Source organism: Sceloporus occidentalis, unplaced genomic scaffold (assembly GCF_023333645.1).
Source record: "Sceloporus occidentalis isolate IW3139 unplaced genomic scaffold, rSceOcc1.0.p SCAF_368, whole genome shotgun sequence".
Classification (NCBI taxonomy): Eukaryota; Metazoa; Chordata; class Lepidosauria; order Squamata; family Phrynosomatidae; genus Sceloporus; species Sceloporus occidentalis.
In genome coordinates, this window is record NW_028317348.1 from 184964 (window position 1) to 201360 (window position 16397).

General features: G+C 36.9%; 3 protein-coding genes across 3 annotated transcripts; all 3 read right to left on the reverse strand.

The window, feature by feature from the left end:
• Nucleotides 1-540: 540 nt before the first annotated feature.
• Nucleotides 541-3561, reverse strand: LOC149273548 (homeobox protein Hox-B7-A-like). The gene is made up of 2 exons (XM_089506179.1): nt 3162-3561; nt 541-794 (listed from the first exon to the last, which is right to left on the reverse strand). The coding sequence occupies exons 1-2, from the start codon at nt 3559-3561 to the stop codon at nt 541-543; spliced, it is 654 nt and encodes a 217-aa protein (XP_089362305.1).
• Nucleotides 3562-5317: 1756 nt separating this feature from the next.
• Nucleotides 5318-6386, reverse strand: LOC149273549 (homeobox protein Hox-B8-like). The gene is made up of 2 exons (XM_089506157.1): nt 5966-6386; nt 5318-5628 (listed from the first exon to the last, which is right to left on the reverse strand). The coding sequence occupies exons 1-2, from the start codon at nt 6384-6386 to the stop codon at nt 5318-5320; spliced, it is 732 nt and encodes a 243-aa protein (XP_089362283.1).
• Nucleotides 6387-11350: 4964 nt separating this feature from the next.
• On the reverse strand, nt 11351-14064 carry LOC149273550 (homeobox protein Hox-B9-like). The gene is made up of 2 exons (XM_089506178.1): nt 13569-14064; nt 11351-11586 (listed from the first exon to the last, which is right to left on the reverse strand). Exons 1-2 carry the CDS (start codon nt 14062-14064, stop codon nt 11351-11353), a joined length of 732 nt encoding a protein of 243 aa, XP_089362304.1.
• Nucleotides 14065-16397: the final 2333 nt, after the last annotated feature.

The following is a 16397-nucleotide window of genomic DNA, read 5'->3' on the forward strand; positions in this document are numbered from 1 at the left end:
TAACATTTGTATTAACTGCGATTTTATTTTTAAGGACGTATCACAAGAACAGCGCATTAAAAAAAACAATTAAAATACAGACTATTATTAAATTATATTAAAATTAATTTTACACCACAGCTTTAATTGCACAGAATTTTACACAATCCTTTAGGGAGATCTTCCTATAGTACAAGTAAAATACCTATTTTTTAAACGTTTTCACAATGGAAGAGGGGGTGAATGAAAACCTCACCGCACAGTTAATATGAACAACACAATCCTACACAAAGAGTTGGGGTCCCACTTTACGTCGATTTTTTTACGAACTAATCAAACACAGTCACGAAATTCTATCACGATCTCTCACGAAGTCTTCGGAAACTTTAAGAATCTGCAAATACTTTTTTTGCTAAATGAGGTGTCACATAGAAATGGTCCTATTTTGTCACCACGTGGGATAGGTAGCTAATACTATAGTAGAAAATGGATCTAGGTAGTAGTATGCCAGCATCCAGAAGATCCAGTAGATCTTGGGGTCACCAGTCTCTTGGGATGGATTTATTCCTCCTCTTCCTCCTCAGTCTCCGGCTTTTCTTGGCTGTTTGAGGAAGGACTGGTCGTTTTATTCTCCTTCTTCCACTTCATCCTCCTGTTTTGGAACCAGATCTTGATCTGCCTCTCGGTCAGACACAGGGCATGGGCTATCTCAATCCGTCTCCGGCGGGTCAGGTAGCGGTTATAGTGAAACTCCTTCTCCAGCTCCAGAGTCTGATATCTGGTGTAGGTCTGACGGCCCCTTTTTCTGTCGGCACCTGCAAGAGAGGGAATTAGTCAGGAATATATATAAAACGATTTGGGGGCCAAAATAATACAATTTCAAATGCAGCCCGAATGAATTATTTTGCTGGTTGTTCCTTAGTTAGCATTTTCACCAACATTACATCGGTTTGATTTGATAAATAAGGCCCAGATAAATATTTTGGGACTGAGAGTGGAATCGCACATACAGGTTGTTATGTTAACAATATTATTCGAGTGTGATTGAGGTTTGGGTGGGCTCAATATTGTTCATGGAGGATGCGATTTTGGGGTTATGGGTCCAGATATCTGCGAATTATATCTATTATATATATATATATATATATACCTCTTTAAATTAACTTTGGGTGAACTGTGAAAACAACTATAGTCAATGATAGAAGTGCATATTATAGGGATAATAACAGTTTGATTATTATAGCTGCCGGGAGCTATCACTAATTATATACCCGATTCCATGGGACCTTTAGTAATCTTGTATGTACCTTTTTTGGAGACCTGGGGCAATAATTACGGGAAAATGTTGGGGGCTGGAGGAAACATCAAATTGATGTGTGATATATTTTTTATGTATCTACTTTAATCTTGTATGGCGTATTTTAAGGCTCTATTGGTAAAGAATATTCTTACAAGTGTAGAATTAAATTGTAACAATGCGCAGACACATTTTTATATTCAATGATGATATTTAAAATATATTACATTCTTTTGTGTGTCGTGGGGGGATCAAGGTTCTGACGTTGGTCAGTGACCATTATTTCTAAATCCGTAGGGTCTACTGAGATAATCAGTGCCCATATATGTTGAACTTGCCTTGTTGATATATAGGGAAATCGTCACACACACACACACATATATATATATATATATATATATATATATATATATAGATTGTGCTGTTTAAAGAGTATATATATATAGAGTATATATATATTGTAATATCATCGCCTCCCACATAAATAATAACTATTTTATTCAGCCATCCATTCCTGAAGAATCATAAGCCAAATTTTGAAGGCAACTGACATGATCATAAACATGGAACACACAAGCTTTTATCAAGAAAGTCAATATAACATACATTCAATTGTATAAATAATATTTTACATGACGGACATTTAAGGATTATGAGGATTATAAAAGGATTGCTCTCACTGCTTGGCAAGGGCTGTTAACACAGATACAAAATATTCGCTGCACTCTAAATCTGAAAGCCTAGAAAACCATTAAATGCTCAGCACTAAAAGTTTGTGCGATGTGCAGACACACACCCCGCATCCATTACATTGCTAAATTTAGTGTCAGTGATTTCATCGTTGAATTTACCCCAAATAAAGGTGAATAATAAAAAAGAACCCAAAAAAAAGCTTCTGCATACAAGATTCTGAGTGTAAGCTTCACATCTCAGTCACAGTTTATTTTGTTACATATTGTGAGACAAAAATCGCTGCGAGGGTAGAAATGTAAGATGACGTCACAAATATTAACTGGTTCTTTTACGGAGAGAATTCAGAAAAGGCAATATTTAAGAGGAGACGTTTAATTTCAGATATCGAGAGAGTTAATAAATAGATGGATAGATAGAGTTAAATATAATAGATAATACATATATACATTGACAGTTTCAAATTGGGAAAAAGGAGACTGATTCAGACAGAGAATAAATGCTTAGCCACAGATAGGGTGAGGGTTGGTATAGAGATTGGCTGTAGATTAATATATGAGGAGAGGAATAGGCCATTGGAAATAAAAGTGCATTTTACAGTGGAGTCCCTACATTCCCAGTACATTCCCAGTTCAGGGTCTGTAATATACAGTCAGTGTATTGTATTAGAGTCATTCTCCCTGTCAGCCGTTTATTGCACATTTACTGAAGTGACATCTCCCTGTAAATACACCGCTCTCCTCCCTCTCAGGAGTTATGTATCATCCATCTCTCCTATTTGCATAGCTGTTTAGCAATGGCTTTGTAGCACTATAGAGTCTATGTGTAATCTCCTTCAATCTCACACAGTTCTTCTTGGAGCTAAACACTCAATCTGTCACCGGTTTATTACACTTTGTCTTCGGAATAATTCCTACAATGACTTCCATGTTTTTTTTCCCCAGTCAGATCTAAGTTACTTTGTGCCATATGCTGTGCTGGTTTAATAATCACATTATGTGCTGAAACTCCTAATCACGGAGACCAACAGAGAAAAGTCTGTCCCACTACCCTAGTGATTCCAGCTAAACCAGAATGAATTCCTTTTTCCTGAGAACGTCATAATGGTTCCTGGATTAATCCCAGGCGCCATATAATAATTTACTTCCATCCCTGAGGTGCCATTGCCTCCCCTTTCTCTCTCGCTCTCTCTTACCTGTGCTCCTCATCCAGGGGTAAATTCTGAAGTTGCTCTCATTCTGCAGATCCGAGTCTCTGTGCTCCGTCTTGGCGCAGTTTTGCTTGGAGGAGTCACTCGGACACATTAGGGAAAGGTTCTGGTCAAAGGGAGAGCAGTGCATATTGAACGAGGCAGCGTCCAGCCCGTAGCCGGCCGGATACATAGCGGGACTCTGGGGGTGCAAGCTGCCTCCATTGCTGTATATTCCGGGCATGGACCCTGGGAACGATGAGCTGGAGCCGGTCCCATAGGCAGCCCGTTGGCTGTTGGAAGCAAAGGCGCACGAAGTTTGTTCAGGGAAAACCCCGGACGGGAAGACAGAACTTGCAGTTTGATATTTGGAGAATAAAGCGTTCGCATAATACAACGAACTCATAATTTGGCCGGATGATTTGTAGGCCGGGACGTTTTAGTGTCGGTTTTACGAGGTACCGTGATATATTACAGAATTAGAGTCCAGATTTACACCAAAAAGGACCCCCTTTTTCCTCCCTGACCATGTGACTTTAGAGCACGTGATTTTCCTCCACCCAATCCAAACTGTGCTTCCCACAGCTTCTTGTAATGTGGAAAAATGGTACTGCTAGATTTATAAAATATGATAAATATTTGATGCGATGTAACCTGCTCGGATCTATGCTTTAAGGTGAAATTACAATGTAGTCGATAAGCGACTCCTAATCCCTTCCAAACGAGACAAAAGGCTGGCCGATAAAACCTCTCTGTCGTTCACTTCTCGGGCTGCGAGAAACCCGAGAGCTATTTATTTGTGTATTGATTTGCGCTAACGCGTGTGTCTGCGCTCCGTGAGATCTCACTAGCCGTGCCATGGTTATTAATGGATCCTGCCTAATGCCTCTCACGCTAGGACCGGCTAACGACCGCAAGAAGACCAAAACATCCAGTCAAAGAAGAACTGTTCCTCTTACTGTGATTGCATGTTCTTACTAAACGCGGAATTGCTTTCAATCTACAATTGCCGGAGATCTATAAATACTCTGCCAGATTTCATAGCAAATTGTTCTGTAATACACGGGCCGCAATTAACCCCCAGTTACCTCTTCCCTTCTACTCCTGTACCCCTTTCTTATATTCAGTTTAACCTAATCGATGCCAAAGCACTGCCTCCCTATGGATCTCGAGTACACGCTCGGGAAACGTTCTATTTACATTCAGTGTTTATAAACAATAAGAAATACGCATTCAAAACTCCGATGGTGTTTACCTGGAGTCCTGTAGATGGTCCACGAAACCGAGGTGTCTTGAATAAATTCTAGAAAGCCTTCTTCATGTTTTTAGACACACAGAGACCCCCATTCGCCATTCTTCCAAGCAACCCCCCCCCCCAGACAGTATCCAGCATTCTGCAGTCTCCGTCTGGCCCTTCCATAGCACGGTCTGGACACTGAACACAAATACATTTTTCGGGCTTTTCTTTCCACCCAGCTCACCCTAGAGGAAGCCAAACACGCATGATGTCACGACTCCCTCTTGTAAACTTTTATTACAGGTCTTCTTCCGCCGCTTCATGGTTTAGACAATAGAACAAAGTGTGCAGAACAAACAAAATAAAGAATCAACCCCCACCCCTCATAAAAAAGGTATTCACATATACAGTATACAGTCTGCTCACAGGAACCCTAATACCACAACTGCGCGCATGCTAACTCAAATCCTGCAAACACTGGGGACAAAACAAAGATGGGGATCTAATGTGTTAGAGGGACCTACATCTCAATTAGGCAGTTTCATGTTGTTGGTTTCTTTCTTTTATATATATATATATATGTACATATATAAAGAAATACAGTTACCACAAACAGGATAGTGCACACAAAACTTCTATAGCAAACGTTTTCCCGACCAAATAAACCCCAAGTTAAGATCCACAAAAGCTATTGCGTTAAACACAAACACTATAAAGTCATTTTGTCCACGCTGACCCACCCCCCACCAGAGATAGGAAGACATCATGTCTTAAGGGGCACTGGTAATTTATGTATCAAATAAGATGGGTTACAGAGAGGGGTTAGGGCCGGATCTCATACAGGGGCATTGTGTCTACCTCCTGTATTATTTGATGGAAGGTAGGACAACAATAAGGAAGCCTCCTCGATGGCTTAAAGTCCGTCTTAATTACTCTTTTCCCCCTTTTGTCCATCCATCCCTTCCTCTGTGTCCTGCGCCCTCTCCATTTTCTGTTTCTCCATTTCTTCCTGCTCACATTTGCTGCTGGGGAACTTGTCCTTGTTATTTTCTTTTTTCCATTTCATCCTCCTGTTCTGGAACCAGATTTTGACCTGTCTCTCGGTGAGTCCTAGAGCATGAGATACCTCAATACGCCTTTTGCGCGTCAGGTATGGATTGAAGAGGAATTCTTTCTCCAGTTCCAGGGTCTGGTAGCGGCTGTAAGTCTGCCTTCCTCTCCTACGGCCGGCAGCTGCTGGAGACGAGAAAAAAGAAGTGGAGAATAAATGGGGTGGAAGGAGATACGGGACAATAACACAAAGTGCAGCAGAGAGGAGCAAGCATACTAAATCAAACTAACTAATAACAATAAAGAAATATACAGATAATCCCCACGCACATCCTCATTTACAATTTCAAAGGGTTTGGGGAAGGAGTGGGTAAAATTCCGAGGAAGCAGCTGTAAAAAGACAAAATAACATCCGGGCAATTAAACTATAAAGCAATTCACAAGTGCACAAGTTTAGACCCATCGTAAAACAGTAAAAGTAGCCAGGGTCACTTTTATGGGCTGCAGTTCCACTTTGCCTCACCTTGTGGTCTCATCCACGGAAAGAGCTGCGTGGGAGAGGGGCTCTGCTCAGAGCTTTCTGCTTCTTCCCCCAGGGCAGCTGAGGCCAGCTTGCAGTCAGTGTATTGGACTAAGTCCGAGTCCTGGGTGCTGAACAGGCTCTGTCTTTGTAAATGGTCGTATCCATAGAAGCTGCTTGGATCCCCGTGGCAGGTCACAGCGCAGGGATTTTGCTGGTAAGGGGGTGAGGACAGAGAGGATGTTCCGTGGTAAAACTCCTGAATTTGGGTAGGATGCTGAAAGGTTCCCCCAGCACTGGGTCCATAGACAACTGTGGGTCTACCTCCTAGATCCTGAGCAAACCCACAATCATAGTAATTGGGGCGCAAAGATTCCCCAGTTTTGTATTTGGAGAAGAGTGAATTGACAAAATAAGAGCTCATTTTAATAGTTTTACAGACAGAGGAGAAGAGGCTTAAGATGCAGGCTGGAGTGGCTGTGATTTCCAGGAATATAAAAGGAGTCACAATCAAAAGTCTATGCCTGGATGGTATTGCATCCCTTTTTTAAAAAAATACCACTTAAAGACTTCTCGCTTTACATTTCCAAGAAGGGGATGCCAGTTCATAAACAGTATCTGTGATTTACTTCGTAGCAAATGAGTTGTTTCATATTTTGCAGTGTCTTTTCACGAGCATTTGCATCTATTAGAAATGCCTTCCTCCTATTGGCTTCTCGAGATCCACACGGATTGTGATCAGGAGTGGGAGAGGGGAAGAGACTCAGAGAATAAAAAAATCAGCTCAAGAGGGGGAGAGCTGGAGAGAATATGCGGATTAAATATGTTTAACTACCTCCACTAATGAGATATCTCCCCCTCACAACAAATCACATACCTAGCCCACCCAAAGATTGATTTTTGGGGAGTGCTGGAAATTAAAGACAGGGACATTTAGTCGTTAATTTCCAAATTTTAACGAGGCAGTTTTAGCCCTTTCTAAATGTCAGGGTCGGTTTAGAAAACTGTAAAAGTACACGATTTAATTGCAACTAGTTTTTAAAAAGTCCAATAAATGTAATTGGGATTTTAATACAAGTTATCAAATCATACCGATTCTTAGCCTAAACGTATTTTAAAACAAACGAGCTAGTCATATTTAACATTTTAATGATCAATCCCCCTATTATTGATAAAGGTTTAACTGTTCACATGAAAGGAATGGGGTTTTGTAATCTCCAAAAAGGCTGTAAACTGTTTAGCAAACTATAAAACGCTATAAAGCCGAGATGTTGATGTTGTTTATACCGCAACATATAAAAGCTGTTAGCGTTTTATGAGATGCCTTCCGTTACTGCAATAAAGCACAGGCTTCGATTGGAACCTTCCACATTATTGCAAGATGCTGCAAGTGTCAATACTGAATTAAAATAATGATCGGCTCCAGAATAACACTTTTCTTTACATTTTTTTGTTTCTTCTTAATATTTTCTTTCTGGAATCCGACTTTTGGAAATGTTTCTAAATACCCCCAGACCAAGGGAGAGGGGTATTGTCTATATAAATATTCTATCCTTTTGGTTCCCTTTCGCCTTTTCATTGATTGTAAAGAATCTCCTAAAAAATAAAACACCTTTTTTTCCTCCCCACATCCCAGGTAAACAAAAAGGCAAGTAATTCACGCGTTTAGTGGAGATTTACCCCGTTTCCTCTGTGCTACGCTGCACTCAGTGTTGGTGCCCCTACACTTTCAATATGAGGAATAATCATCCAATGTGGATTTTAAGTGAAACAGTGGAAACTATTTGTAAACTAATGGAGCCCTATGTGGAACATCTTGGGGGTGGCAATTTGGAAACAGAGACCTTTTAATTCTGTATGCGTGCCCTCCACTAGCACCAGCCAATATACCTCACATTGGGTGAATTTAATGAATTAAAAGTTACTGATCATAAGAGACTGCAATTTTCCACAATTAATAAATAATTAAGACGTTGTAGGGGAATGTAGATGCAGGAGGTTAAACACAGCGCTATTTATTAACCAGTTTGTTCCCAGTGCAGGCCGGTGTCCCACTGTTTGATGGTCTATTGCAAAAATAGTTGATAGATCTAAATAATTTTTTAAGTAAAAACAACAAAATCCAGTTAAATTATCTGTGTGTGAAACCTTGCTCATATAAGGTATCTCCTGCTAATTTGCACAAAACTTTACACAGTAGAGGCCTACTTTTTATTTTTTGAAAAAATTATTTTAAACAATGATTTTAATGATTTGAAAAGAACACTGGGCATAACCACAGTTATTCCCATTAATTTCTACATATTTGTCCCCAAAAAGAACAGAATGCAAGGCATTCACCTGAGGTTGTTTGCATTTAGCCTGGGTTTTATTTTTATATTAAGGGGGATTTATAAGAAAGAGGAAACGCAAAATAAATTCCTCAGTGAGCCAGTGGAAGAATTATCCCTGCATTGTATTTACAGAGCTATACATTTGTTTAAAGTTTAAATGTTTGTGGGTTGGTTTTTTTTTTTTAAGAGGGTTATGTATTTTTGTCTTTCTATGTACACATATACGGACACGGTGGTAATAATAAAGAACCCAAGTCATATTTAGAAATTTACCCATACAATAACCGAATGGGTAGAATTATTTCATTAACCTTTTTTTCTTAAATGGTGTCAATAAAAGAAAGCGCTGCTTAACATACCAACATGAGTTAAAATTGATTATTGATGTATGCATAACGCTATTCTCCATGGATAAAGATGTTTCAAAGCTAATGGAGGGATTACAAATATTTCCTGTGTATGGTAAATACAGTGGATGTTCCCATTGTTTATTGAAAAACTCTTGCGATGTAGATTTAACTATATATATATACATATATATATATATATATATACATATATATATATATATATATAGTCAATGCTGTAATAATTTAATAATTAATTATAATTATAATAATAATGTAATAGCTCACATGTATCTGTACGAAATAAAAAATCTACAAGAATACCACAGATAGCAATTAGTAACAAAGTTCGTGCTCTCTTCTTACAATCCCTCGACTCAATAGTCTTCTTTAAATTGACATGCATGTAGGAGAGAATACTTTTTATTTAACTATACTAAATCGGATCTTGCTACACTAATCCCTCTAATTCCATATTATTCACTATAGTTTAAAGATTGTTAAAACATTTTACAGTATAATAAACCAGAATTATTTGCTACAATTACATTTACAATCTACTACGTTTTCATGTTTATCTTCTTATGGCAGTGGTGTGAACTATAGCATCAATGTAGAAAAACATAATTTTATATTAAAAAAACAATAACAACACACATGTTTAAATGGGGCATTTTTGTGCATTTGCTGTGTTTTTTGAACCCTTGGATAAAGGATTCTACTTCGAAACGTGGATCAAGTCCGCCACCTAGCGTCTGTTAATGGAATAAACAAAAACACTGCAAACATTGTAGTATTCTAGTTAGCTTGTAGTATTTGGACAGTAAAGTTTATGTCAGGAGTAAATAAATAGAAAGACTAACACTAAGGCACCCGAAATGGCGCTAAACACACTAGGTAACAACAAATGTTAAAAATATTTCCATAAAACGAGTACTGGTGTTTAGTGTCAGTACAGAGGTTGCAGGCTATGTAAAGGGACGTAGAAGCTGAGGAGCTTTTATTCTTTTTGTTAGCTACTGATAAAGAAAATTCATTTCCAGACGTCTCGCCAGAGATCTGTTGTTTCCAGGTTTATGACTTAGATACTTGTAGCCTGGAACTGCTAAGGAATAGAAAAGAGGGAAAGAACAAAGAGATTAATTCCCAGAGAGGAGTTTCCAAGGCTTCTCAAAAGAGGAAAAAAACCCTGAACAATTCCCAGCTTCCCTCTCTCTCATCATATATTTTGTCTGAACTGTTGAAAGGTATTTACATGGCGTGTTCAGTGGCCAAACCTCCGGAGTCACAGAAACTTCCACACAGCTCTCTTCTTACTTCCATGTCCATAAAGTTTTACAGCGGCCGTATTGTTTTATGGAAGAGCACTAAACGGAATTTTCCTTTTATGACCATTTCTTAGGTTTTTAAGCTCATCATCTCTCTTTGTTTTCAAAAAGAATTATGCAAATGGTGGCAAAACGGCAACACTCACCAGACATTTCCCATACCCACATATCTCTGTTTTATCCTGGGTGATAAAGATCCTATTATTTTTCAGCTGATGTAATTTAGAAGAAATATGACATTTATACTGCTGATTGCTGGTTTTCATAACCGTTGATGTATTATGTTATATATATATATACACTAAACTATGTGTAGTTTATTTGCATGTGCTATGTGTGTTGTGTACTTTTTAATTTTAACCCATCGGGAATGGTTGAAACTTGTGATAAAATGTTTTCAGGATAATTCTGCGTGTCATTTTTAAATTATTTTAAATGCAACATTTTCAACATTCCATAAATTGTGACAATAATGCATCATACGAATTACATAACAAAATAAAATCAAGAGGATTGGATGGTAATTCGTGGCACTATTTTAATAACAGTTTTGGAAAATAAACCACAACATCATGAAAATACAAATTGCCTCCCAAATTGTAAACAGTTTGACCACATAGCTTAGTAGTAACACTTACAAACACAAGTCAAGTATAAAGCTCCCCACCTTAAACAGAGAATATACAAACACTTTACTTGGCACAATTACAGCAATTACTACCAATTGTAAAAACTTCATTTCACAATAAATTATAAATAGCTACCACTAGCAATACATTATCTATCTTCTTGAACTAGAAAAAAAATGGTTCTTTTTTTTATTCCTTTAAATTTTCTAAAAAACTATTTTAGCAAAGTGAGAACATCCAGTGTGCTTTTATTATTATGTCAGGACTCAGGTTAGAAAATGTGAAACTGCTTGTTTTGATGCAAAGTGTAAATATATATATATATATATATATATATATATATATATGGAAATGCAGTATCAATGTATAGTGCAGGACGATTCCTAAATTGCCGGAGAACTGTTATAATTTCTCAAGTAGTTCTTGGTCCCATAAGGGTTAGACCCCCTCTCCTTCCTTGTAGCCCCCTGCCATTCACCCACCTTTCAATAAGTCACATGCTCTATTTCCAAACCTCGTTTATACATAAAAAGTTGTAAAATTTCACGTGAGTTATCTAATGAAGCACATAACAGCACATAAATTAACGTTAAGGATTTCCGATTGCATCCTACCTATTAATTAGAAGTAGGCTTTTTGGGGGAAAAATCACCATGCAAAATATGGAAAGTCCTATGTGGGTTGCTTATGATCTGTTCTGTCCTGGTACCATAAACAGGGAGCAGCAGGTGCTCAGAGGGGGAAATGGTTCTTAATCTTTCCCTTGCTCTTTGTTAAGTTTCTTCATTTTCATCCTGCGGTTCTGAAACCAGATTTTGACCTGTCTCTCGCTCAGATTAAGCAGTCGGGCCACCTCATGCCTCCTGTCCCTTGTTAGGTACATGTTGAACAGAAACTCCTTCTCCAGTTCCAAGGTCTGGTACTTGGTGTAAGGACATCTTTTTTTCCTGGAGGACCGTGCGTGGAGCCAGTTAGCAGAAGGATTGGCTGTAATATAACAAGACACAGACAATAAATAATAGATATTTTATATCAGGAAATTGCCAGCCTGTCATTCCTACTTACAAACCACCTACATATAAATTAAGTCATAACTCATCCCTATTCTATTTTATGACTGTAGTATATGCGCACATCCACCTACTTATATATATTTATTTAGGTTTGTAATCTGCTCAATCTTTTACATGGTTCATTTGGATTTGGATTATTTCCATAGGAGAATATGTAGTTTTTCTTCGTAATGAATAAGTAGTAAATTAAAAATATATATATATATAGTAAAATTAAAAACTATGGTTGATTTTAGTTGTCCTTTTAATTGTGAAATATACAGTAATCTATTCAACATGCTTTTCTGAATTAATGATAATAGGAAAATAAATATATTTTAGTTTTTGAAAAAGTAAAATGCGACTAGTGTTGATTTTATTTGTTATCTTAATCCTGAAATATATCATAATCTGTTCAATTGTTCACTGGGATTAACAATCCAGTAGAACAATGAATGTCTTGTATTTTTCATAAGTAGTAAAATGCTGCTTTTTAAAATACACTCGCCTCCCAATGCAGGTGGAAAAAGCGATTATAAGGGATTTTTTATTACTATTGTAGAGTTTGGGACTTGACATGGATTAGTTATTGCAGAAGGAAAAATAAATAATTCTTTGTCTGTGCGATTAAAGTGCCAGACAATTCACATTCCTCTAATGAAAAATACATGGTAATATGTGATCGCTGGTCTGCCTAGAAAATATAAATGCTGCTTTCTCCATGTGTAACTTTGTGTCTTCCAATTCCGTCTTTGTTTCACCAGACTCCATATAATTCGCAGGAAAATTAAATATTAAAGAGAATTAAATCGGTTAATAATTAATACACTTAATACGGCTGCTTATCAAGATTGCAGTGTGAGGGTTTATTTTTGTGCAAATATTTTCTTAATAAGATTTTGATTTCAGTAAAAAAAACCTTTTTTTTGTAATTATTTACTATTTGGAAAAAAACCTCAAATCATTCTGAGTCCTGATAAATCATATTAGTATATATTATATTAATATATATACATATCAGAATAATATATACATTACTATTATTATAGAAAATGATTATATTTTATTTTTACAAAGCATAGAAACAGTTAGATATTTCATTTTGATGAAATAAGACAAAAGCAACAAAAGAATATCACAAATATACACAGAAATAATAGAATCTTGAAAACAGCCTTCGTCCCTGATTTTGTCATTTTAAATGGATATTAAGTATAGAGGTTGCTGAGGCTCCTTGAATCCCTGTATTTATAGTGGAGTTAGTTCTGGATGCCTGCCCACTTAAGAGGAATATCATTTCTTTAAAGTATAGATCAAGATGCATTCATAATATCACCATTTATCAAAGTAAAGTGCTTTACTGATCATTATATCTGCAATTGCTGAATATTTAGGGTGAAATTCAAAAACACATATTCTAATAAATACAACTACACGATATGAGTTGTGACTCGGAAATGTGATCATCTGGGTTTTATTCATCGTGTTACCTGTATGTCTCTTGTAAATAGTGCATTGCCCCATCTGATGGCAGAATAGATACTATGGGACCAATAGGAGAATTTGGAAAATGTAAATTTTGTTAACGTGCTCACAATTTATGAATGGGTTTGAGTAGTCTGGATACTGTGTATGTGTGCTCTAGCTACTGTATGGGATTTTAGCTGTTATTGATGTCTCCTCCATACTGTTACAGGGTTTAATATTTTGATCTGAATGTCCGAATGGTCACCTCAGGCTAATTTGCACTAACTAACTAGGTATATTCAGTCAATGTTACTATGTATTGATAACAGACTCCCAGCCCTTTTCCGCCCCAGGAGCTGGACCTGATCAGATATTGCCCAGCTTGTACAGTATTCTTTTTATTGCACGTCTAAGCTGACTTGTTCTTCACTTCCTCGGTTTATAACTTACTTTGATGTGGCCTGTCTTTGTCCTCGCTTGCTCCACACACTTTATTGTCTTGGTAAGTGGGCCTCTCACTCGGCTCATCCCTTCCAGCAGGCGATTCTATATTATACTCTTGGGCTCCCAGTTTCTGGAGGTCCCCGGGGTGTCCCAGCAGCGGTTCGGCTTTCACAGCTCCCTGTCCTGCTCCAGGCTCTGTCCTGGGCAGGGGCTCCAGCCAGCCCCGTAAGTACCTGGCTTCTGCAGTGGGGGCACCTTGCTGGATGTAGGGGTGGTAGACAGAGGGTAGAGGGGCAGCGCCGTGAGGGTTCAGGGGAGTCCACGATGCGCTGAACACGGGTTTGGGTTGGAAGCTGCAGGAGGGGAAGTCCAGAGCCTCTGAGGGGGCTGCCGACCGGGGGCTGGGGTACTGTCCAGAGAATTTGGCTGCTGGAGGCTCCTCACTCTCAGGGCTTATTATAGACTCCACAAAGTAGTTACTGAGAGTTCCAGAAATGGACATTCTTGGACATCATACACAGCAGGTTCATTGAAGGGAATGGGGGTGCAGGGCAGATGCAGATGTCTATCCTCCCCAACTTCCCAGCCAACAAAGTGCACTTGGGCTGCTGCCGTGTGAGCTCCTGGCAAATGATTGGTCAAACTTTATCCGGGTGCTTGATAAAGCGTCAGAGGGACATCAATCAATCGGAGGGGCCGCACGGAGCTGTCAGCAGGGACATCAAGGAGCCATTGTTTTATGTGGATGTGGCTTGGAACACGCCTGAGATCCGACCGACAGCAACACTTCTCACCGACACTTAGTGACTCACAGGCTGCAGGTAGTGGTACCTTCTAGTGACCGGGACACTTATCCTGCAGCATACGTCTGATTGTGACACATCATGGCCGACCTCAGACTGCTCACAGAGCTTTAAGTGTCAGTATATTCAACAGTTAATGTAATGCAAACAGTGGCAAAAAATGCACAATGTAAGCAGTGGGTTAACCCGTATTCATTTTAATAAATCAGTATACTGTGTGAAAGAGGGGTAAGTGAAAGAAGGAATATTACAGGTTAACTAAACACATACAACTTATATACACACTTATAGTTTTTGCACACACACATATATATATATATATATTTATATATTATTGTACAATAATTACTGTATTACATACACTAATATGTTTCATTGCACATTTGCAATAATATATCTTGAATATTTAAATATTTAAAATACATTACATAACACTTGTTTTGCATTATATTGCTATACGTTATGACCTCAGCATATATATGATATATATATATATATATATATATATATATATATATATATATATATATATATATATATATATACATAACCTTCTGCATTGTTATAAAACAGTCAGGCGCCGACAATATGCAATGTATATGTGTATACATGGTCATGCACACGTGTATGATTTATGTATGTATTACTTCAAATACGTGACACTAAGTAATATATCATATGCTCTTTATTCTAAGTTAAAGAATAACACTAAACATAGTTCTAAAGGAATATTACTACAAAGTCCTACCCCTCATAACCCACATAATTATAAATATATTCTATAACCCATATGTTTTTTTCAGATTATTGTATAGATCACATATTTTTTATGTCTACTATGTATTGTCCTAAAAGTTGTTAACATATCTTATAATATTGTGGTAACTGCATCTCACATATATATTAACTTGAATCACTATAAAACCTCACACCATCATTTCCCATAACATTATACAAATATTAAACACCCCAGATCCTGGCCTGTAATAATGAGAATATGATATATATAACACTCTTCCTACATTACCTATAAAACGAAACTCCCACAGACTATATGTTCCATTAAAACAAAAAATTTTCTCCATTTAAAAAAAAAATAATATGCTTTTTTAACAGGTGTGATAAACACTTAACTAGTTCTCTGAACATGTCCCACACGTTATATATACTTGTCCATGTTATATGATGTATTAGGGTATAATCCATGTGTTAAAATTTTATTAACATCAATTTACGTATTGACTTGCATTTAAAAAATCTTGGGCAGTCTTAAATCTAAATTAATATCAAACCTATCAGGTATAACACATAAGTCAGTAGTTCTGTGTTGTTATGTTCAGAATATATATGTATGTGTGTGTATATATTCTTGTTTTGTTTTACTTTTCAGCTTACTTTAGCATAACTTTCCATAAAATATATCAATTGTCTTAAATTATCTTAAAATGCAGCAGTCAAAATAAAACATTATTTTAAATATGTTATATACATCCTATGTTGATATTATTGTGCGGTAAAGCCCATATAAGAGACTAACGCAATTATCCGAAAAATTAAGAATTAAATAATTTAGCTTTTTCAAAAAAATATATGGCGTTTGTTCTAAATTATCCCATATTTATTCCATAATTCATATCCCATATATAGCATACACATAATTCTGTATACGTACAATTATTACCCCATGTAGTTTAAAACACGCTGAATTCAGGATTACACACATTTTCGTAGATTAGTTAATATTCACAATATATATATATATATATGTATAATTATATATATATATATATACATTTATATATATATATATATATATATATATATATATATATATAAAGTACGCTGTTCCCTTTGGGTACGGATATGGATTATTTGTTACTTTTTACATATTGTCACATTGTTTACTACATTATTTTTACACTGCTTTAACGAAACACATTTAAGATAGATTGTTTTCTACCTGAGTTCTTTCATAAAGGTAAAAGCAAAGGTGAGGAGCAGAATATAAAAGTTTCATATAAGTTTTATATAC